Here is a 25,000-nt window from a genome sequence, read left to right on the forward strand (position 1 = left end):
ATAGGTAGTCCCTTAAAACCCAGCTCCTGTTTTTCAAGTTTCCTCACAAAGTTTTTAAGCTGATTGTTCTCATCTTCAATGCTTTTGATATTTTTGATACTGATTCCATTGTTTTGTCTTCGATTTCTGCTTTCATTTCAGTAAATAGGGTTTCCTTTTCTTTTTCAAGATCTTGATACTTTGATTTCCAACTCTCAAGCTCCTTTGATAAACAATAAACGTCAGCCTGTGCTTTTTTCAACTCCAAGGAACACTTTTCTGCAGTTATTATATCACCAACTTTAATTGAAAACTATATAAAACCATTCTTGAAAGCGTTCCTCTATTCCTTTTTTGTTAAGTGATACAAATTTAGTCCTGACAAGATAACGTTTCCTTGACTGTAATTTTGCTATTCTCACATTTGAGGTTGAAATATTGAAGGCAGAGACAGTAATAGCACTGTTTAAAGTGTTTCTTTGTCATCCCCAATCTTATCCAGAACCAGAATGAACTGGTTACTTAACTTTAACCAGCACAATACTTCTTCTGAGGTTTGTGATTTCTGCTCTGCCACATACTTCAAATAATTATTTGGGGTGCTACAGAACTGCACAGCATAGTCTTCATTGAACTCTATTAATGAAGACATAATTCGTAGAGTTCCCTTTAAAACTACAGCGCATTTATAGAACTACGATCATGATAACAAGTGGCAAACGAAAGGAAGTGGAGACAATGAAAAGACTCCAGAAACTGCATTTATTTTTGTGCAAAAAAATTGCAATTTTGCCACCAGAATTGTTGTAGTTCCCAGTCTCTATGGATAAAACCAGGCCCTTTGGACTGCTGGGGAATATTACAAATGGCGGCTGAATGTTTATGTCCTTCGGTGGACAAGAAAGCCCCCGCTTTCATTCACCTTTCACGGAGTCATGAAATTGGGTGCTCCTAAAAATGCCCGTCTTTATGGCGAAAAACCGTGCAAAGTTTTGGGGGAGTGAAGCCATTAGTTGAGTCTTCTGTAAGAGCAAATTTTCGTGACCATTCTACGAATGAGGACCTCAACGTTTGTGTCACTGATATCGAAGGAAGATTCTTCAAATGTAGCACTCAAGGGATCTTCATCAGGAAATATGTTGGCTAGAAAGACAGGAAGGGGGTCATCTTTGGTATCGAAAACCGACCGAGTTATGCACGGTCATCACCTTAAAATCGAACTTGTTAGAGGTAAGAGTGTGAGCAATAAAAGTATGGTGAGGACCGTGTATTTGCATGTTGTGTTTTTCTGAAAATCAAGGATAATGCGTTTTCGCCATACATTTCTTACTAAAGGTTTTTGAGCATTATTTTTTAAGTCTGAAACGGTCAGTGGGCATGCGTGTTCCAAATAGCTGGCCATTTTGTGTTGTGTTGTGTTCTTGGGCGAGACACTTCACTCCCTCAGTGCCTCTCTCCACCCAGGTGTATAAACGGGTACCAGCAAAAAGCAGGGCCTGCGATGGACTAGCATCCCATCCAGGGGGGAGTAGAAATACTCCTAGTCGCTTCATGCTACAGAAACCGGGGATAAGCTCCGGCCTGATGGACCTGTAAGCTGACTTTTTTTTATTTTGGACGACAATTATATTTGTGTTGGCAATCATTAAAGGTGAGGCAATGAGACTGCTTAGATCTGCTTAGGACTAAATCTTCCAAAATAACATTTGAACCAATCTTAATAGACCATTTTACAGTTGTGTGCTTAGTTACCTGGCCTTTGAATGTAAGTGAGGCTGGAGTTGAGCTTGCTTTGATAGAAACCTCACAGCTTTTCTTATGTAAATTCCTACTTATTAGCATGACAATAAAATCATTAACATAAGAAATGCAATGAGGTTTCTATCAAAGCAAGGTCAATTCCAGCCTCACATTCATTTAAAGGCCAGGTAAATAAGCACACAACTGTTAAATGGTCTATTGTACGTTTTTGTGAGTGGATCTTCGTTTTCGAGGTCTTCGTTTACCTTTCGTTTTACATCAGTTACCATTGCAGACAAGAAATTCGGTTAGGTCAAAGCAACTAAAAATACTTTGGGAACACGATTTATCACCTCATAATGAAACAATCTGAGCACAACTTACCTGGCTTTAGGGGTTTCGGAAACGGTGATGAAAGGATTCGACAACATCTTTCCAAAATGCCCCGTTAAGGCAGCAAAATCCTGGTTCGGTTTTCGAAATTCATTTTTCAAGATTTTTTGGCTCTCCTTCGAGATGAAAATGATAAGGCAAGGAAGAAAGAGGTCAAGAAAGACCACCACACACTTCTCGAAACAGTCGCCATTTTGTGAATTATCTTTCAGGCTTATTGTTTAACCGATATAGAGACTGGGTACCAAATTTTAGGACAACAAATACGGTGTAGCTTTTTAGCGGGATTTCTTGAAAGAAAATGCTCCATTAATAGGCCAAATTTTTAGGGTTGGGGGTCTACTTCATTAATCTGAACGACATTTGATTTACTTTCATTGTTAATTTCAGTTTACAGTGTCCCCAATTAGCGCTCCAGCGCTAGAACGACTAGACACTTAAATAAGTTCCTTTCCTTTCCTTTCCACATACGACAAAAGCTGTATTTTTTTCTTTACTGGCTGCCCCGATACAAAGGAGAAATACGTTTTACAGCAATGTCAAAAATGTAGTGAAGTGTTGTTTTGGCTATACCTAGTTGTAGATCAAATCCGATCCTCTTGTTTCATGGAAGAAGAAGCTCCTCAATATGCAAACTGGTGTCGGCGGGTTCATCAACCTGGTAAATCTCAACATATGATACCAGGTAACACTTTGAGATTAAATTCAGGCAGTGAGAGGCTGGAATCGAGATTGTATGAACTTGGCCAGAAACTTGGCAGAGGCAAAGAGGAAGTTGTAAGAAGGGTAGTCCAAAACAGAGGACTGAGGGAATTTCTTGCTTCCTGAAAAAGATAAGTATTCTAGCAGGTGAAGTTATAGCAACTGATGAATGGAGATCAACGATTTTTAACCTCGAAGAAAAGCTGCTCCTCAAGCTAAGGAAGAAATAAACCACTGGAAGCAAAAATTTCATGATCTAGAAAAGGAAAAGGAAAAGTTATTTGAGGAGATGCTGAGGGAGAGAGATCTGAATCTGTCATGCAAAGAGGAAAGTGTGGTAATGAAGAAGTACATTAGACAGTTGGAAATTGTTCAATTCAAAAATGTGTGGGGCACACCTATTCCAGATATTAAAACATCTCCAGCCAGAAACAGAAAGATCAAAGAACTGAAAACTAGAGTACTGTGAGAAAGCTTCACATTTTTGTGCTTTGTTTGGACTGGAGTTGGACCTTTTGAGGTTAAAGGATCCAGAGGGGCTAAACACATACACTGGCTGTAAATCTATCAGACGAAAGTCGTTTACCTCACATTTGAATCAAAATCTGCAAACAGTACCTTTTGTGTTTCCACTACATCGGATAATCACTCCCTATAGGCAACATTACTCCAAGGAAATTCACCTGTTTTAACATCAACACATTTAGGGTGTTCATCTGCCACTAACTGAATATTCTATTGCCCACCTAGGGCCATAGCAGTCCTGGAAAAACTAAGGGGGCACAAAGATTTTAAGCAAACGAAACACCAGAAAGTGCACTTTCCAGCATTTTGGGCTTTTAAATTTCAAGTTTTTGATAGATGAAAACTTTTAAACAAAAGCACAGTGCATTTCAATGATCCAAGAGGCTTAGTAAAGTAATTATAGGCACAAAAGAATTGGTTACGCAAGAGAACGAGCCACTTGCCATCTGCATTCTGCAGCATATTCCCAATATGGTGAAGAAATATGAAAACCTGAAGCAGTGCAGTGGTCAAGTAACAAAGTCAGATTATGTATTCCTAAACTTTTGATGTTATCAGTGAGTTCTAAAGGATTTTAAATACTTCTATTATCATGGTTATAGTGGAAAAAAATACTAAAGATTGTATATACGTAAAGATAGTAAAAAGACAAAAACTCAGCTTACTGTTTAGGCAGCTTTGACCACAGGTAGCCTAAGCTCAATATATGTACTATATTATGCAAACGTCATCTAAAAAGAAATAGAAGGCTTTGTATGGGCTTTGTATGGGAAAACGGTTTTTCTCAAAATTCGAAAAAATATTTACGATTTAAAATATAAAATAGCTTACCTTGCTTCAGTCTTGTGTTTCTTTGTCTCTGGTACCGTCTCTGGGTCCCCTAAGAGCGATTTAGGTGGTTTTTGGTTCCTGTTCTTTCGCTCTATATATTCTTTCCAAAGGTTGGGCACGGAGACGAAGCCGCCGAACGGACTCGCCGAAGGAAAGGGCCATAAATTCGCTCCCAAGGCTTTGATCGCCTCGAAATTCCACGTACATCTCGGACGATACCTCCGCTACCCATTCGTCTTCTTCATTCAAGTCATTTATACCCTGAGAAGGAATTAAGGGCCGCCAAAATCTGCAAAAATTTGCTTCGAGAGCCATCAAATGATGCTTTATTAACAACCCGCGTTACCCAACCTTTGGAAGATCGCTTAGCGACCCGCGATTGGTCAATGGGCACAATGGTGTGAGTCTTACCGCGGGTCGCTAAAGACTAATTTTCATATGTCGGGAAAATCGCAGACGATCGAGGATTTCGCAGTTTCCCAACCGTCCCAGATTTTGCCGACTAATGAAAACCATAAATCGTAGACATCCCCGATAATCTGGGATGGTCGGGGACTCACCGGGAAAATAGATTTTTGCGATTCCCGACATTTGTACTGTCGGAAACATCGGCGATGGTTTTTAGCTCGTTACCAATCCTCTAAATTGCAAGTTTCAATTATTGGCGCACTTTCCATTTCCCGCTAAAGTCACCAAAGGGAGAATCCTCGACAAGCGATTTTCCGACATGTCGGCAAATCTGGGACGGTCGGCCGGGAAACTGGAAACTACGCATGGGTAGCGGAGATATCGTCCGTGATCTCGTGCAATTTCGGTCGTCTTTGAAAAAATTTACTCGTGCTTATTTATTCCAAATAGCACTCGAAATCATGTGATTGCCTATACATGTAGCATAGACAGGGCTTTCTATAGCTTCTCAGTCAAACTACCGGACATGGTTATTCCGTTCAGTGTAAGGACGACTGCAATTGCACCCTCAAGGAGTTCTGAAACTCTCATAAATGCTGTTTGCATTCTTGAGATTGGAGGAAAAATAAGAAAACTAAACGTATCGCGTGAATGAAATGCCATCAGATTGATTATTCCTTTTAGTAAGCAAAACAAAGCCTGATGAATCTTCTTGTTAGTTTGAAGGATTTATTGCGCCTGATTGTCTTGTGTTTCTTAAGCCCCCGGCTTACTGAGATACCCAAGCCCAAAAACTGAAGGAAAAAAAGTCAACGAGTCTTAAAATGGTAAACAACCAGACGAAATTCCGGCCTCAAACGGAAACCTTGCTCAATGGGTAGAGCAATGGCCCTGTGTTACGGATTCCTGCATGAAAGCAAGGACAAATCAGAAATGGCCGCAACCAAAATCGATCGCTTCTTCCTTATAAAGGTAAAGGTCCTTATTTTACGAGGGTAACGCGTGCCAGTGAACTGATAAACTTGTGGCCCTCGGTGCGCACCTTCTACCCCCCTTCCTCCTTTTTATGGGTATTCAAAGCTACAGCCACACGGATTAGAGGAAAGTCGAAACAGACGTCGATGAGACGGGGACCGAACCTCCAGCTCAGAAGACCGCGCACTAACCGACTGAGCTGTAGGTTTTCCTTTGGGTAACCTGTACAATGTGGGTGACCTGTACATTGTAAGTCGTGTGATCCACCACATATGGAGGTACACGAGGTTTTGTTTCATCAAATTCTTGGTTCCGCCATCTTGATAGTTTTTTCCCGTTAATTATGAATACATCACAACTGGCGACGAGGTTTTGCGATAGCTTTGATCAAGCATAAGCGGTGGATGAAGAGGGTTAGAAGTTGGGCCTACACGACATGAAAATGCCAGACGAAGGGCCGAGTACAACTGGAAATGACGCTATAGGCAAAGTGACATAATAAGGGGTGGGAACCGGCGGATTGGGAGTCCTACATCGAACAACTGGACTTTTATTCCCTTGCTAACGGAGTTTCCAATGCTAAAACAAAGAAGGCAGTTTTGTTGACAAATCTTCCGGTAGAGACTTATCAACCAGCTAAAGACCTGGCCCAGTTGTTCAAAGATGGATAGCACTATCCACCGGATAAATTACTATCCACTGGACAACTCAATTGGTTTTGCTAGCGTTTATCCGCTGGATAGAGATTTATCCGGTGGATAGCGCTACTATCCATCGTTTAAATGACTGGCCGCTGGTGGCTCCGGCGTTGTTAAAAGAGGACGCAGTTACTTATGAGGTGATCGACCCCGGTAATGAAGGATGGCAGTGTGAGAGTGTGTGGTGATATCAGTCAGTATCAATCCACAATTAGAAGTTGATGAGTATCCTCTTCCTCGTATAGATGATATTTATGCAAGCTTAGGTGGGGGCACCCTGTTTAGTGTCCTTGACCTTCGTCATGCGTATCTGCAAATTGAGGTGGAAGATGATTCCACGCCATTTCTCACCATAAACACCCACCGTGGCGTTTACCAGTTCCAACGTTTTCCATATGGTGTGGCTTCTGCACCACCAATGTGGCAGCGGGCCATGGACAAAGTCTTGCAGGGCTTACCAGAGGTTTTCTGTTATTTAGGTGATATCATAGTTGCTGAAGGCAGTCTGGAGGAACACCTTCAGCGGCTGGTTGCTGTTTTGAAAAGGCTTGACGAGTATGGCGTGAAGGCTCGCCGGGAGAAGTACAAATTTCTTGGAAGCTTTGTGGACTATTTGAGACATGTCATCTCGTCTGAGGGTCTACACCAGTGCCGTAAGAAAGCAAGGGCCATCACGGAGTTGCCCAAACCGCAAGACGTCACACAGCTGCGTGCCTTCCTGTGCATGGTTCAGTACTATTCTTGCCCACTCACCAACAGTGACTCCACTCCACCGACGGTTGCAGAAGGAGGGGAAGTGGTCCAGGGAAGCGAAGGAAGGTGCTAGCTTCAAGGGGGTGAAAGATATGCTGCTTCAAGATAAAATCCTGGTACATTATGATCCTTATCTGCCTCTGGTACGAGCTACTGATAGCTCCTCACATGGCCTTGGTACAGTCCTGTCAGATCGCACTCCAGATAGACAAAAACGAAAGACCCATTTCTTACGCATCCCATACGTAAGAGACCGAGAAGAAGTTCTCACAGATAGAGAAAGAGGCCTTGTCTTTGGTGTAGGGTGTAAAGAAGTTTCAAAACTACTTAGAGGGTTGCCACTTCACCCTAGTTTCAGATCATAAACCCCCTGAAGTACACCATGGATCAGGGGAAGGCAGTGCTCATTACCGCAGCAGCTAGGATTCAGCGCTGGTGTCTGTTTTGGATGCCTTCATGTACGATATTGAGTTTAGAGGGACCAAGCAGCAGGTTAACTGCGATGGCCTGTCTCGTCTGCCCCGACCTAAGCAACCTGCTGACAAACCGGATGAAGTAGAGATGTTTCATGCATGCCTCTGTGATTGAGACCCTTCCTGTGAGCGAACAAGAGCTAAGGCTGCAAACAAGGAGGGACCCTGTTCTATCTCGCGTTCTTGAACTTGTGGAGGCAGGCTTGCAGACAGCAGCGAAGTCCACCCCGACCTCATCCCTTGTGCCCAACATAGCAGCGAAATCACAGTCCACCATGTAATCCTAATGTGGGGAATTAGAGTACAGTAAACACCCGCATATAAGAACACATTTTTCAGGCTGAAGGCTGATCGTGTTCTTATTTAAGAGGTGCTTAGTGAGAAATCAGCCTGAAAGTGTTGTTAAATGTTCTTAAAATTGGTTTTAGAAATACTTCAAACTATATATTACTGGAGGTTTAATTAACATACAATGCTGTTTTGTAATAGATTTTATAGTTTGTAATGGTCCTGAACACCAGAGGACTTTGATGTAAGTTACTGTACTGAATTGTTTCCTTATCCTAATACCCTTTCCCTTTACATTAAGAACAGGTTTTATTTATCAGCCTGAATTTGTTCTTATTTATATCGTGCTTTATTGACCACATTTCAGCCTGATGTTCTTAATCCACTTGTTCTTACATGCGGGTGTTTACTGTAATTGTGCCTGCCAAATTGAGAGAGAGTCCTGGAAACAGTTCATGAAGGGCACATCGTTATGGTCAAATTGAAGGAAATGTCTCGTGGCAAACAAATCGACAGCACTGTCCCAAATTGTGTTGGGTTTCAGGAAGCCGCGAACAATCCAGCCCCGTCACCTCTGCATCGCTAGGAGTTTCCTGCCCTCCCCTGGCAGAGGCTTCATTTGGAATTTGCCAGGCCTGTTAAGGGGAAGATATTCATGGTGGTGATCGATGCACACAGCAAGTGGCCCAACATTTTCATGCTGGAGAATACTACTGCTGAAGAGACAGTCTGTTTTCCCGATAGGGGCTCTCTCATCAGATCATGTCTGACAATGGACCACAGTTCACGTTAGGTATTTTCAAGTCCTATTTGAAAGAAAATAGCATTAGACTTGTTACTGGTGCACCCTATCACCCAGCAACCAATGGCCTAGCAGAAAGAATGGCACATAGTTTCAAGAAGGCAGTGAAGGCTGACAAGTCTGGGCGAACCTTGCAGCACAAGGCCAGATTTCTCTTAGCATATCGTTCAGCACCACATACCAAAACTGGTCTCAGCCCTCCACAAATGCTTTTGGGTCGAAGTATGAAAACACGGTTGGATCTGATCAAATCTGATGTTGGGCGGGAGGTCGATAAGAAGTTGCTCCAGTTAAATTCCTACCGGCCAAGGTCCTTTGACATAAAGCAGCACGTTTGGGTGCGGAATTTTTGCCCCAATTAAATGGGTGCAAGGCACAATCACTGAGTGACTAGGCCCCGTTCTGTACCAAGTAAAGCTGAACGACCAGATCTGGAAGGGTCATGAAGGACAACCTTATTCACAGCAACCTTCGTCCACTTTCAGCTGGGGCGACTGGAGATTTTGTTCCTGCAGCCATAGACTTCATCAATTCCTCGGTGGTAGCGCCTACGATGGAGAAGCCAGCACCCCCAGAAGTGATATTGGAAGAAGACATCTATTCCTCTGGACCTGCCAGTGAACATGACTCCACACCAGGAGCATTTTTCTACCCGAGTCCGTAGAGTTGTTAAACCACCTCAGCGATTGAAGGACTGTTTGTGACTGAACTTTACCCTCACTATGAACTGTTAGGAACTTTGACCACTAGTTTTACTGAATAATATACCGTTTCGTTCTTTTTTAGTCTGTTCCCTGTATACCTTATTAATTTGTGGAAGAGGAAATTGTTATGTTTTCCCTTGGGTGCCCTGTACATTGTGGGTCATCACCATATATGGAGGTACATGAGGTTTTTGTGTTTCATTAAATTCCTGTTTCCGCCATCTTGATAAGGTGTTTCGCTGATTGTGAATACATCACAACTACTTCCAATTTTGTCTCCACTACTCAACCGGACACTCAAGCTAGGTGACATATGGGCGCGTTGGCCAGCCAAGCCACTGTGCAGTTTATTAAGCATTGGAACAGGTAAAAAAAATATTAATACATCAATTCTAAAATAAAGAGAAAAGCAATGCACCAGAGCCGGACACGAAAACCCCAAAAAAAACCAGCAGGTGGAAAAAAGCGGGAAACGTGTACAGCTGACCAAGGCAGTGGTGCGACCTTCGGGGTACTAGGGTATTCTCCTTGAAAGACACCACTTACAATGTAAATGAACGCTATCATATACCGCCTAACGAAGGCAAAAAGGACAAAAAACGAAACAGGACTTGTGCACGCGTCGAAGGCTGACCGTAGATTGCCTCACTCGCTAAACGATCGCCAAATACAAACCACGATCACGTGGCACTCCAAGCGCCTGCCGCTCACAACCAGGCCTCTGCTACGTGACGGCAAAATATCAATTTATGCTAATCAGGATTATCACAAATTACATTTTTTTGTCGAGTCTCAATATTCTCGTCGACGGGGATGGGGTGGTGCTGGTCCCAGACTCTTAAGGCTATGAGGACAAGAATTGAGAGAATTTAAGTGGCCGATTACATGGCAAATTATTCAGCCCAGGCTTTCCAAACGAATGCTTTATTTAAAAAGACAGCAATTAGTAACAAAGCTTCAGTCCGGTTTGAAGCAACTGGGCTGAAAAAAAGACATGTTATCACTTTCTTTTTTTCAGCCTGGACTCAAAAAGGGAACCTGGGCATGCACATCGACTGTGTGGATATGGAAAAATTTGGGCTCTGGCAACTGGATGCAAATTAAGATGTTCCTTTGGAAACATGGCGAGTATTTGATACACGATGTACAGCGAATAATAAATCTAAGATCGAATACAACAACAGCGATTTCAACGCAGACAAACTAAAACAGTACGAGGTTGTCCGTGAAGGCATAGCTTTAAACAATCTCATCCTTACGAAGAATGAATTTCCCGCACAAATTCACAATCCGCGTCTAGACTGCTGGCGCTGAAATTAGCATGCCAATCAAACCAAAATTTCAGCCCGGTGAGTGGGGCGAAATTTCAACCCGGGCAGAAGTTCAGCATGTAATCGTAAATTTAGCCATCCAGTCAGGCCAAAATAATTTAAAATTTGATAATCGGACCAACAAGTCTGATATGCTCTTCCTTTTTACAGTACGGACACTTGAACCGTGAACACTTGACATTTTTGTGTACATTGTTTTTTGGGGGGAGGAAGAAAAAAAGGCTCTTCTTATGATGTATAGTGTTACATGTATAGCATTTTGTAAGTGTAAAAACATTAAATACTCTTGTCAAAAGGACGAGCCCACATTCTATAGTCACTAAAAAAATGTACAAAAAAATATCAAGTGTTCATGGTTCGAGTGTCCTCGCTGTAAAATGAGGTAAACGTTTTGCCAGTTTTCCATCATATTAGTTGGTCTTTGTTGGAAAGAACGCGCTTGCTGAAAACGAAGGAATATCCTATAATATGAAGAAGTCCAAATAACGAGTGCCCTTTTGAGGCATTTTCAAGGGCACACAACTCGATTTGCGGCAACCGAATTTTCCAGTGTACAGATTTACACTGCAAGCAAAATAAAGTTTCTTTAGAACAACGCGGCGAAAAGTATATCCTTTAAACAGCAGCGTTTTTTTCCAGCGGAGAATGAAACAGCAACGTGGGAGACACTATTGTTATTACCGAAGGTTTCAGGTGAAAAACTGCTTTAAGCGAATACCAGGCATGAGACAAGAAGACAAGCTTTATAAGAAACAATGAACACTCTATACAGCTCTGTGAAACTTTCCATAAAATACACCCTGTTTTTTAAGGTACACTAAAGAATAAAATAGCTATAAAATGAACTCGCACAGCTCAGCAAACCTAAATACACGGCTTTTTTAAAGTTTGCCGTTTCTTTGCACGCTCATGTACACAACCACAAAATCAAAGTGTGAGCGATACTTTCATTTATATTTTCTCTCCTTAAAATCTTAAAAAATTGTTTTAAAAGCAGCAAAACTCGCAGTTTTTATCTAAAATCTATTATATAACTAGACTAGCTGACAAAACAAACAGTTAAAAATGCAGCTGTATCTTTTCAAGTAAAACAAAACTAATATATAATATAAAATATTCAATGTTATACTTAAAATTTGTTATGGAACTAGACTAGCTGGAAAAAAGGTGCGCTTGTCGCCCTTTCCCTCAAACATGGATTATTGACAAAGCAGTTAATAATTATATTACTCTACATGTGAATGCAAAAGTTTCATTAAGCATACATATCAAATCTTAAGATCATTAAAGATCTTGATAAAAATTGATTTTGCGAAAAAATATTCCGCGAAAATATGCCGTGTACGGCAAGGACCTAAACCAATTTATTTTTTTGATAAATTATTTTGTTGATGGTAGGCCTACACTGTAGTTTTATTGAATACGTTTGTTCCACCAAACGATGGCCAGTGTCGTTGGTAGTCGTTTAAAGTGCACCTAACCCCAAAATACTTTTTTCGCTAAAATGAATCTTTGCAACTGTTCGAAACGCATTGCAGCCATTTTTTCATTTTTCTAACAAATCCTGCCATTTTATAGGCTTCGAAAGTTGCGAAAATCCAAGCATCTTATGTTCACGACTGAGTCAGAAGGGGAGTGGGTCTATTCCTGTTTTGACGTCACAATCTACTTTGCATGCATTTTTACAAAGAGTTAATGCAATGTAAATCAGTTTGTGACGTCAAATCAGGAATAGACCCTCTCCCCTTCTGACTCGGTCGTGAACAAAAGATGCTTGGATTTTTGCAACTTTCAAAGCCTATAAAACGGCAGGATTTGTTAGAAAATGAAAAAATGGCCGCAGTGCGTTTCAAACAGCTGCAAAGATTCATTTTAGCGAAAAAAATATTTTGGGGTTAGGTCACTTTAACATTTAGCGCATTCACAACTTGCATAAATCTCACCTCTTCCCCACCCCCATCCCCCCCAAAAAATTGCATAGGCACTATTCTCGAGTTCTCTTGGGAAATCTTCATGTCCCAGAAGAAATTGCAAACACTGATTATGCACAATAAGAAGACAGAAGTAGAATGAAGACCATCTAAGAAAATCAATAATTTGGAGTAAGATGGAGTTGGTGAATGTAGACAGGAAAAAAACAAAAAGGAAAATGACTACCATTTATGGAATGTTCCACCTTTTGATGAACGCCAGAGCATTAGTTGTACCCAGAAAGGAGATATAAGCATTGGAAGCCCTAAACTGACTGTTGAGAAGGCAAAAATAGAGTCAACTAACAGCTGGAAAGAAAGTCTTTACATGGTTAGATTCTGCGCCAGATGGAGCAGGTAGGAGGTATAGCATCCTGGGACTAGTTAAGGAAAAAAAAAAACAGTAAGACTAATCATGGCAACACAAGAACAAGCATTATGAACAAATAGGATCAAGGCCAAAACTGACAAACAAGATAGTTTAACAAAATGAAGGCACTGCGCAAAAAAGAAGAAGATTATATTGCCTATATGATTTGTCAATATAAACATCAGTGATTAACTGCAACAGCAGAGCTTGTCTTCAACATTCAGCCCCAGAACTAAAATAACTTCTCTCCCCATCAGATCCAAATCCAAATTCACTGTCCGCGAGAATATCAGCCATTACTGGTTTCCTTGGTTCCCTGGGGATTTCAATAGGCACCAACAGGTCTTCATATGGTGTATTCCATGACTGTTGTTTACCAGAGCCAATCAATAAATAGATGATCCAACCGAAAACAAACAAACCAGCAGATATGTAAAACACCTTTTGCCACTGTACTCTAGTGGGCTGCAAAAAAAAAGGAGCAAGCATTGATTACAAAAAGGTTAGGTACCACCTGAAAGGCAAGGAAGGAGAACATGAAATTTGCCAACAGAGAAAAAAATTCATTCAACAACAGAATTGTACACAAGACCCTAGAAATAAAATCAGAAGCACATTACCTTGAAGCGTGTAACTTGCAACTCTCTTAAGGCTGGTTTTCACTAGCGACAGAGTCGGAGTCGGAGTCGGAGTCGTAATCAGAAGCGTAGAGCGATACGATCTAGTGAAAATCAAGCTGTCGGAGTCGGAAGCAGAATACTGCTTCCGCTTATGACTCCGTCGCTTACGATCCAGTGAAAACTGCATTGTCAGAGTCGGAAGCAGGAGGCGGAGGCATAAACCAATCACAATGCTCGATTCCAAGCATTTTGATTGGTTGGTTCTTCCGCTTCTGCTTCCGACTCCGCCAATCTAGTTTTCACTGGATCATAAGCGACGGAGTCATAAGCGGAGTCGGAAGGAAATGGAAACGTTCTGATTCTTCCGACTCCGATTGCGTTGAGCTTATGACTCCGCTTACGACTCCGATCTTTGATTTTCACCAGGTCATAAGCGTTCTTACGACTCCGACTACGACTCCGACTTGGGACTCCGTCGCTAGAGAAAACCAGCCTTAAAGCTTCCTTGGAACAAAGCTTGTGAATTTAGGACACCGATTTTATGCTCAAATATGGACAAAAATAAGATCGAAGCTACACTCGTGGGAAAATGCACGAGCTACAAAACCCCAGCTCTGAACCAGAGTTAAACACTTCATGGTCACGAAATTCTGATAAAACCTCAAATGTTAGTTGCTGGTAGACAAGTTAAACCACTGCAGGCTCTTGTGGAGTAAAATGGTAACTTGGAAAATATAGAGAATTACATCACTTCCATTGATGTGAGGATCTGAAAAGAACTTCCATGGTATTGATTCAACGTTCTTTTTGCAAAATAAATAAATCATAATTCCTTCAATTTAAATGCAGTTTGACAAAGCGGCTGTGGTCTGGGCCACTTTATCATCTTAGATCGGTCAGCGGTGTTTGACATAGGCGCATGCCACTTTGTGTCGTGCTTTTACTTCTCGCCCCAGTTGTTCAAGTGATGGATAGGGCTATCCACCGGATAAATCACTTCCATTGGATTGTGCAATTGGCTTCGCTATGACTTATCCACTGGATAGTGATTTATCCGGCGGGTAGCACTATCCATCGTTTGAATAACTGAGGCCTGGGCCCGGTTGTTCAAAAGCCGATTAACGCTAATCCCAGATTAACAATTAACCAAGGAGTTTATTTCTCTACTCCCAAATGCTGTTCAACGCTGATTTTCGGCAAAACTTTACATTAGAAGAAGTCAATCTTGAAAAGCAAAAATAAGCAAAAGAAACTTTCACCAAAAAGTTGAAAACGTGAAACAAAAGTTTACGCTAATCCTGGATTAAGTTAATCGGCTTTTGAACAAGCCGGGCCCTGGTGTTCGCCTGAGAACGACAAGGAAAAAAATAGGCACGCATTGCGTACGTGTGGTAGTGCAGTAACGTGACCCAGAGCTTTATTCCATAAATGTCAACTGAGTTGCGTTTTGTTTTCCACGAGATTCAAGTTGTCTTTGCGTAATATGTAGCTCTAATAGTTCACAATATTGCTTTGGTATCGTAATCATTTAAGTGCTATGGTAGATGTCTTTGGTAAATAGCACCTGAGAAGACAGGTAGTTACTACTAAAATACTAAACCAAAAAAGATTGAAGAAAATAGAAGGGAATCGAGAAATATTGGCTTCGAGGCAGACATAAAGTTTGCTTCAATTTCTTTTCCACAGCAATTTTAAGCGTGTGCTCTGCGTGTCTGACAGCTTTCCACCACAAAAGTTCACTGAAGGTGGTCCTTCTCCGGCGAGGTTAGTATCTGGATGGGAAACCTCAAAATATACGACTTGCTGTCAGAAAGCACCAAAAATTATATTTTAACACTCAAAAATGCGAACTAAGCTAGGTACAGATTTTGATAGCCTGCCTTATGAAAAACAAATTTTGATGCAAAAGCGAAAAAATATCGATACAAAGTTTTTAGGAAGGGCAAAAGGAAGTTTTTAGGAAGTGTTGATCGAGGTTATAAAAAATTGCCATGGGCAACAAAATTTGGGACATGAAAACAACATAAATTTCGTGCTGCGAATACAAACCGTTTCCCTGCTAGTAGAGACCTCTTTTCTTTTGCGTTCGCTGGGCTGACGAGTACAGGAGAAGAGACCTCTGCCATTGGTCGAAATTCACTGTGTTGAGCATGCACGGCAGTTACTTAGCAACCGAATCCTTACGTCATACTTCATGTTGTGTGGGCTCACTTAACAGCGGAATTACTGTAAAGGAATGCGCGGGACTCAATTGATTCAAGTCACAGTCAGTGCCGTCCAAGGTTGTGGACGGCGGTTGGATCAGAGCGAGTGGTAGGTACTTGGTGTCTCTTTTTCTATTGTTTCAAATTTTTTGAAACAAGGTATAAAACGTTCAGTAATAAACGTTATAAAACGTTCAGTAATACAATTACCCTAACGCTAACCCTAGCGCTAACCCTAATCTAACCCTGAAGGTTTTACCGTGTTTAGATAATTTTGTGCAATAGATAAGCACTAAATGACAAAATACACCAAGTACCAACCGAACGAGTTTCGACCCATGGCAGAGATCTCTTCTCCCGTTCTAGTCAACCCAGCGAACGCAAAAGAAAGGAGACCTCTGCTAGCAGGGAAACAAACCGTTCACATCAGCGAAAAACATTTTGGCAGATTGTTCAATTTTGCTATCGTACTTTTGGCTGCACAAATAAACTGCAAAATCGAAAGTGACAGCGATTTCAGCGGCCGTCTGTGATTAAGTTACCTTGCATGTTACTACCAACTGAAGAAACAAACATCTGTGACAAAATGACGGCAAGACACCGGGTTTTTGTTTTTGTTTTTGTTTTTTTCTTACAAGGGTTATAGATTTCGACAAAAAATGTGCGAGGTTGACCATTGTTTCACTCTCTTAAACGAGGTTATTTATCTTCCTGTAATTGAGCCACCCTTGTTGCAAAAATTGCGTTCATAACTGCGAAGATCATATAGCTTCACTTGATTTCATATCCGCAGTTCATATATGATTCACTTCATATACCATTCATCACAGAGAGTCTTTAACAGCAATTAGTTCTACTGTACACTGTATATTTTCACTTTCTAAGGATAAGAATGTTTAGAATAGAAGTTGACCTTGGTTTAGCCTGCGAACGCAGACGTATTTCCGGCGGTCGTTTCTTTCCCCCGAAAGATAACAAAAGTAGTTACGTCACAAAAATCGTTTGGCAGCTCGGTTTCACAAACGCTATTTTTCGGGGGAGAGAAACGACCGCCGGAAATACGTCTGCGTTCGCAGGCTAACCTTGGTTCAGAGGATAACAGCTAATGAGCACATCTGGGTTATTAAGATAAAAAAGTTATTGCATCAATTGCAGTGCTATGCATAAAATCCCACATTGTTGATTGTATTGCTTCACCATTAAAATGATGGAAGAATGGTGGGGACCAAAATGACTGAAATGTTATCCAGGTGATCTGGTGACGTAATTTAAGGACTGGGAAGAAAAATTTTAACGCCGTATCCCACAACCGCGCACGGCCTCAGGTGTTGTTTCCAAACTCCCTGCAGTATTTCCATCGCCAAAACTCAACAGATCATTCCGTGTCTACCACATTTCCTGTTGCTGAATGAACATTCAAGAAGACCGAAAATAAGGCCGCGCGCGGTTGTGGGCTACGGCGCTAAATTTTTCTCCCCAGTCCTCCGAATTACGTCACCAGATCACCTGGATTAGACGGTTTTAGCAATTACACCTCCTTTTGCAAAAATGTCTTCTGAATATTAGTGAGTAACTTAAGAAAAGAGCATGCCACACTAATACCTTGTCATTTGTTAAAAGCCCGACCACAAGTGGACCGGCTATACCAGGCAGCGTTCCTGCAGAATTGGTAATCCCCATCAATACTCCGGCATATCTTGGGGCAATATCCAAGTGATTAACAGTATATGAAGCAGCATTAAGATTTAAGAATCCGAAAGCCAGCGAAAATAAAATGACGGCTAAGCTGGTGTCCTCACAGCCAACGTAGCTTGTGGATATCAATAAACAGGCTGGTATAAGGAAACCTATAAAATGAAATGAAACTTAAAATTAAGTTACTGTTACACAATTATCCTGCAGTTTTATTGAAGAACGTTTATAATTATAAATAATCACTTTTTATAATAAAAGATGCACTGTATAATACTGAGAGGGGATATTGATTCCGTGTGCCATGCTGCAGTTCATGACGAGATCATCAAAAATAACTATTGACCTTTGTAAACAGTCATTACTTTGTTCTTTTAACCAAGGTATACGATTCGGCTCTGATTCTTTTTTTTTTTTTGTCATTTTTATTTTGCGGTTGCGATTTGCCTGCGCATGCGTAAGATTTCTTGGCCTCGCAAAGACCCTTTTTAGAGAAGGCAGCCGAGGTAGGATTGGAACACAGCAGCCCAAGGAAAAGCCAAGAGAAATGGTGTGTCGACTGCCGCCTGACTCCCTTTCTGCAGCATTATTATATAGCTACCAAATTAATTATTTTTCAGTTTAAACTACTTCATAGGCGTTTAGCGACAAATGATTTTCTAAATAAAATAGGCATTAGAGACAATGATATTTGCACTTTTTGCAGAACAGAGAAGGAGTCCATTTTCATTTATTTAGGTCGTGTAGCTAGACGTCTTGTCTTTGGTAGGGCTTTATAAAATGGTTGGCCCGAAACCAAATAAAAGTAAAATCCAACGTTTTCACTCCCGATATAATAATTGGCCTGAGGTCGGACACCCTATCTAACACAAAGCAATACTTTTTCTTCTCTGTTGCCAGATGTTACATACAGTCCTTCACAAGGAAGTACTCCCGAACATAGAAAGATTTCCTAGTTTTCTGTCTCCTTTAGTACCTTTTAAACCTCAACAAAATAAATAAAAATTAAATTAAAGCAAAAATAATTAGGCTGAGAAATCGTAGTAATGAACCTTTTCATGTTCATAGCTTACTGAATACATGTACATGTATGTTAAGTAGTTCTGCAGTAGTGCGTTACTTTGTATTTGAAACGCGTTTGAAACTGTTTGAAAACCAAGGTGTAATTGAGTAATTTTCCGCTTCAGTTTGTTTCTTAAAAGTACTCTTTTCTTTTATTAAAGCTTACCGGTATATGAATAAATTAGAAAACGTGGATGAGTTTATTTTTCTAACAAGCCGAGGAGCATATATTGCTGATGAAATAATGACGTAAAAATAATGAGCGAGATTTCCGCGTAAACTGCTTTGGCACCTAGAGGGTTATTGTGTGAAATAACAGTCCCGTAGAAAATTTGATCATGGAAGCATAGCCGTGGAAACATTGTCTGCCTTGTGTCTGCGTTTCCAGTGACATTTCAGTGGCATTTCAGTGCATACAACAACGTGGACCTTGGACTACGGACAACGGAATTGAAACTGGATATTGACCAAGATATTGTTTAAAAAAGCATTAAAAAACATTGAAAAACACACTGAAATACAGTCTGTGAATTTTCAAGAAAATCGACTGAGAATCCTTCAAACAAAGTGTAGACTAACCGTAGCCTCTTGTTGACTTTTGGATTCGGCTTCGTGTTTTACGCCAAAAGGGCATGATTATGGTGCACATGATGACACTGGCGTATGGGAAAAAAACCGCCTTTATACGTCCGAAGGAGTTTGCAAAAAACTAGACACAAAAACTTCAAAGTTCCACATTTGCCACTGTTTTTCTTTTGAAAGGCTTTTGGATAAGTAGCACACACCATTCACCGCTTCACCTTTGCACCATTTACGATTTTTGCGATTTTTCGCAAAAATCGCAATTTTCGCATTTGCTTGCAAACCTGGACATAAGTAGAGACGCTTAAACATCATTTTCAAGACAAGGTAGAGAAATGCATAATAATTTAGAGAAACAAAAAATGAATTAACTGTTTGAGTGAGGCTTGAGTCACTTTTGAAAACTTTGATCCTTGCTTTCACCGATGGCAAGGAAGATGCCTGAGGATGCCACATATCGGGGAAAGCTACAGCGTAGGATTAAAGGGTTCAAAAGCAACTCAAGGTCTCAATCAAACACTTGAGTTGAGTCGATCAAGAAGAACAAGTAAGTGTAATACGAGTTTCCAAGGGAAGATGAGAAAATCCTCTTTGTTAGAACTTTGCACTTGCTAGTTTCTTAGACCCTTTCAAGTCCGCTCCACAAAGTGGCTGCAGATAATGGTAACCTGGCATATTAATGCTCTTAAGCTGCAACTTCACACCACTTTCAAACAAGGGTTGACAATAATATTATTATTGATTCAAGCCACCATTAGGTAAACTTCAAATAATGCAAGAAGAACGACTCCCAGACCAGTAAATGTAGAGCATAAACTTACCTCCTGTTGCCATAATCTTCCTGGTCTCTCCAGTAGTTAATATTTTGCTAAATCGGAGCCAGTCTGCAACGTAGCCTGCGCCAATACCAAATACGTACATACATAAGAAAGGTATGGCAGAGAGGATACCATTCTAAAACAAAAAAAGAAGCAAGAAAATTCCAAAATCAAGATCGGTGGTAGGAGTTGGTTTGTATTTCAGGAACTTTTCCCTGTGTCTTGACTGACTGCCCACATAGCTTGACAGCGCTTGGTGCGCTTAACAATCACTTAAGAAAATTTTTTTGTGATTTGAGTATAATTACAACTTTACACAAGTTTAACAACATTCATCGCAAGTGCAGGTCAGGTTCCCAAAACAACCCTTTGGTTGGCCAGGAACTCAACCTCTGCAGGATGGAACCACCCCGATGGCCAGCAGTATCCACCATCCAGCGCCAAGGATGAATAAATTAAGTTTGAACCGGTGAAACGAGTTAGTAAACTTGTTTTGGCGCTTGCGCGTGCATTCAGCTACATAACGTCTGCGTTTGGGCGAGCTTGCTGTTTAGTGATTTCCCGCGAAATTAGACAAAGTGATGTCAAATACATCCCGTGGGGTGTGAAATACTTTGCACATGCTCCATGGAAAAACTAGTAGTTGCTCGCAGCTGTTTCTTGTAGGAGAGACCAACCGCTCGCGGGGTACGCTCCTCTCGGCTCATTTTATTTAACAGTTGTTTTTTCATTCCTTTATTTCAATGGTTTTCATTATTATTATTATTATTATTATTATTATTATTATTATTATTATTATTATTATTATTATTATTATTATTATTATTATTATTATTATTATTATTATTATTATTATTATTATTATTACTTTACTTTTGAATTAGTCTATTTTGTTCGGCTTCCAATGAATGTCTTTCAGTGTGACTGGTGCCCATGTTGGTGTTGTCTTATTGTAATTAATTTTTGTATATCCCTTCGTTGGGGCGGGGGCTAATGGTTGCTTGCAGTGGTTTCTCTCTCGGGAAGCGTAGGAGAAACTACGCCAAATAGTGCACTAAATGCTCGGCTTAAACCACACAGCAAAATACAGGAAACTCGCAGGGGTTTCAAGAGTCAATGGGTTTCTGATTTGAGTGGATTTAGAGGTTGTTAACCAATTGACTTCTGAACCGCCCCTCGCTGACCAGTAATTATTGTCTGCCGATAGAAAGAGTCCCACCCCCAGGAGTCAATGGGTTAATACAACAACCGTTACGGTGAAAGCAAAGATGCACAGGAAAACAAATGAAAATGGAAAGAGAAGAGCACAATGCTTACCTCAGCAATTGGAAAGTTAAGCACTTCCTTAAAGTAAGCTGGCAGACAAGTGAGGAACGTATAAAAGGCCCAGTTATTGCAGAAGTGTGCTGCAATGATTGCCCACACAGCAGGTGATGTAGAGATTGAAAGCCACGGTATGTCATGATTCTGCAAAAAAATTCATGAAAAAACGTGAGAGGCCAACAAAGGATAATCTGACAAAGGATTTGCACGTACAGTAACTTAGAATATTTTAATGCCTAAAAAATATCTCCTCTTGCAGAAAACACGTTTTTTTTTTGTAATTTTCTCATCCAGATTTACCTTCACACGTCGCAAAATGGAATACTACATTGTACACCACTGTAAGTTAGCAAAACTAGGATATTCAACATTTTGTCCAGATATGAAGAGGATTGGGACACTTTATGTACGCATTAAATGTATATATACAGCAACCACAACGTGAGAGGCAAGGTTTAATTGAAATGACATCAAAAAATGTTTTGCATTCTAGGGCCTAATTTCAAGAAAAACCTGCATTGCAAAGCAGTTTTGTGTTCTCCTCAAAGGGACAGAGTCATACAGTACAGTGTACATGGTTCATGCAGACCTACATGTAAAGTTGTACATGTATGCCCTAGTCCTCATCGCTCCTGTGAGACCGGTGTGACTGAGTTTTAAAACTGCAGTACATTCACGAAAAAATGGAAACGATATAATTACAGTACAGTACATGTACGTCAAAAGGAGACAAGGAAGGGGGGTGGGGGGGTACTGTAACAGCAGCCTCATTATTGGCAGCACAAAGAAAGCAAAAGGATTATAAATATACAGTAAGCCAATTCTTAGATTAAAATGCTACATGTACTATATGACGAAATATCCTACAGTACATAAGCCATTTTAAGACATGTAAGTGTGTACCTGTAGTCTGTACAAGAAGAAGAATAATGCTGTTTACTATTATCATATCTCTTTTTGTTCCAGAGATATTCAAAGCATATAAGTACGTTAGGTCAAGTTTGTGGCCTAATGTTGAATGTTTTTCTCGCTTCAGATCACCAAAATATTGAAATCAGATTAGAGGGAACTGGAAAAGAGTGAGTTGCCATGGGAACCACTTTCTTTCTAGCAGCAGATGTGTTGCCTGTAGAACTATTGGCCTATCAAGTTTCAATGGTCTCAGCTGCAAATTGACCAAGATAGCTCTACTGTATATATATACTTGATGTTATATTGGGTTGAGTGAATGACATCATCAGTCCTCTCATTTGCATATGTTACACATTTTTCAAACTTAAATATCTCTGGAACCAATGCAGATTATTTCCAAACGGTAAACGGCCTTTTTAATCTTTCCTCGAATACTATGTGATAAACCTAAAAATTCAAGGCATAAAAATTTGATCACAGTAGCACTTTAAGGTATGTTATTTCCAATTACGAAAAAGGAATGTAGTATGTATTAATTTTTGCACACAGAGTGCTGACTGCTTGTATGTTTTGCACTCTTTTTGCCTAATCTCAATACCTGCGTGGGTAGCTGGCAACATTAATTATTTTTGTCATTTCAATTTTACACAGTGGACTGTGATTGCATGTGATTAGAAATTTACATTGTACATGTAGGTTTTGCAGAAATTATTGATTTTAATTACTGCATCCTTTTTTCTCTTTAGTTAACCAAATGGAGGCTTTCTTTAAAGCTATATCTATGTGATTTCCTTGTGGGTTGTTTCTGAGTTTACACACTTAAAGCCTCTTATTTATATACTTAGAATCTATCTGTTTGTTAATTAAAGGGAACCTCCAGTTAAACAAACACGAATTGTTTGGAAACATGCATGTAATTTCCTTTTACTTAAACTCATTCCGTAGTCTGCACTAGGCTCCTTTTAAATATACACGTATCTTGCTGCAGCAAGTGCTTTTAATAAGGTTTGAAACATTAAGCACTGAGGGAAAATAACTTTCTCAAGTTGTACAGTAGATGTACCATACTCGTTGTCTTTTGTCCTGTCCTGTTCCTATAGACAACTGAATGTACTCTCTCTCCTTGATGGATATTCTAGGATGATCAGCAGGTCTCTCGTAGGCAAATGCCATCCATATAAAAAACCAAACCACACCTACAGCACCTGCCAAGACAAATACATCATACTTTTTAAACCATATTATTATACATTGGTGTCACCAGCTCGATTTTGATTGGCTATAAGCACGCAGCTAATTCTTGCTTGCTCTGTTTCTCTTACGTCATACCTACAAACAATAGATTTTATATATGTAGAATTGACATCATACCTACAGACAATAGTTTTATGCATTCAGAAGTGACGTCACCTGACACACTAACCAGCAGTTTGATTAGTTTTGTCATAGGCCATTTCAGAAACGTGAGAGGACTGGGACGAGTTTCTCATACTTGCTTGGATTGAAAATCTAAACTCTTCAACTGAATGTTACCAAATGAAAAGCTATCCAACCAAGTTTGAGAGTTTTCTACGGAAAATTGGCCAAATGGGAGACTTGCAAAAGTTGCAAAATCCCATACAAACCCTTATAATTTTGTGGCCTGTCTACCCATTTCATACAAACTCTCTATTTTAGGTGATATTTGAAGATATATTATTTCACCATTTTCCTCCTCTAAATACATCTATTCTTGGTAAAGACTCTTAAACTTGGTTGATCTTTCATTTGAATGTCTTAGTTTTTTAAACAAACGGAAAACAACCAAACTCGTCCCAGTCCTCTCACGTTTCTGAAATGGCCTATGGCGGAGCTCAGCTCAGGAATATGAATAATAAAACAATTATTGAATTCGGTTTTCGCATATTAGCGATAATTATCAAGGCCTCAGTTTGTGTTATCCGCCTCAGCCTTCGGCTTCAGCAGATAACACAAACTTTGGCCTTGATGATGATCGCTAACATGCTCAACCTCATCCAATAATTGTTAAATAATTAACCCATACCCTTCTATGATTGAGACTTGCAGATGGTACTCTGTCTGATGCCAGCTAGGAATCAACAGGGGCCAGTATAGAAACAAAAGGGTTAACACATCTACATCCACTTTCATAAAAACTACTGTATGCCCCCTTAAAAATCTACAACTTGTACAATACTGAGCTTTAAGTATATACCAAACAAAATAACAAAAACAAGATGTTGCAAAAGGCAGCTCTAGCTGCAACAACACTGAAGTCATAAGATTTTTCAACCACAAAATGCGAAAACAGCTTTCGCCATGTCTTCCAAAAAACCTTTTGTTTTGCACATCGCAGAAAAATACATGTAATTATATTAATTAAACACGCCATTTACACCACTTAACTTTTACAGTAACACACAAAGTCATGGTTAAAAAAAATTATTGAACAGCAAAACAAACAAACAAACAGCCTTAAGTACATGCATTCACTGTTTTAATAACAGAAGAAAAGCATCTCAGTCTACGTACATCTTCCCGTATAGTAGCTTTCAATGGTTTTCATGACAAGATCTCGACAGCAAATTAAACAAACTAATATTACTTTTATTAGATCAATAATTACATGTAGATCTGCCAGTGATTACTACAAAATAATACAACAAAGTTTATGAAAAAGTTGCTCACCATAGATATAAAACACTGAGGGCCAACCTCCCCAAAGATTAGAAGCACATAAAACTCCAGCTACAGGCATCCCTAAAATGATACCAATCTGAAGACCTACAAGATAACATGACTAAAATTATGTGTATGTTATCTTCAATCTACAGTTTAATTTTAT

At 40.1% G+C, this 25,000-nt stretch overlaps 1 protein-coding gene across 1 annotated transcript in view; it reads right to left on the reverse strand.

Annotated features, from left to right (window-relative positions):
* Nucleotides 1-11,326: 11,326 nt before the first annotated feature.
* LOC138033422 (sialin-like) overlaps nt 11,327-25,000 on the reverse strand; it is a 35,305-nt gene continuing 21,631 nt past the window's right edge. Inside the window, exons 6-10 of the mRNA XM_068881148.1 lie at nt 23,224-23,360; nt 21,238-21,387; nt 19,924-20,056; nt 17,369-17,613; nt 11,327-13,407 (exon numbers count right to left, since the gene is read on the reverse strand). Of these exons, the coding sequence (XP_068737249.1) occupies nt 13,156-13,407; nt 17,369-17,613; nt 19,924-20,056; nt 21,238-21,387; nt 23,224-23,360 (917 nt within the window). The 3' untranslated portion in view covers nt 11,327-13,155. The remainder of the gene's footprint in view (nt 13,408-17,368; nt 17,614-19,923; nt 20,057-21,237; nt 21,388-23,223; nt 23,361-25,000) is intronic.

The sequence above is a fragment of the Montipora capricornis genome, chromosome 14, assembly GCF_036669925.1.
Source record: "Montipora capricornis isolate CH-2021 chromosome 14, ASM3666992v2, whole genome shotgun sequence".
In the NCBI taxonomy this organism is placed as follows: Eukaryota; Metazoa; Cnidaria; class Anthozoa; order Scleractinia; family Acroporidae; genus Montipora; species Montipora capricornis.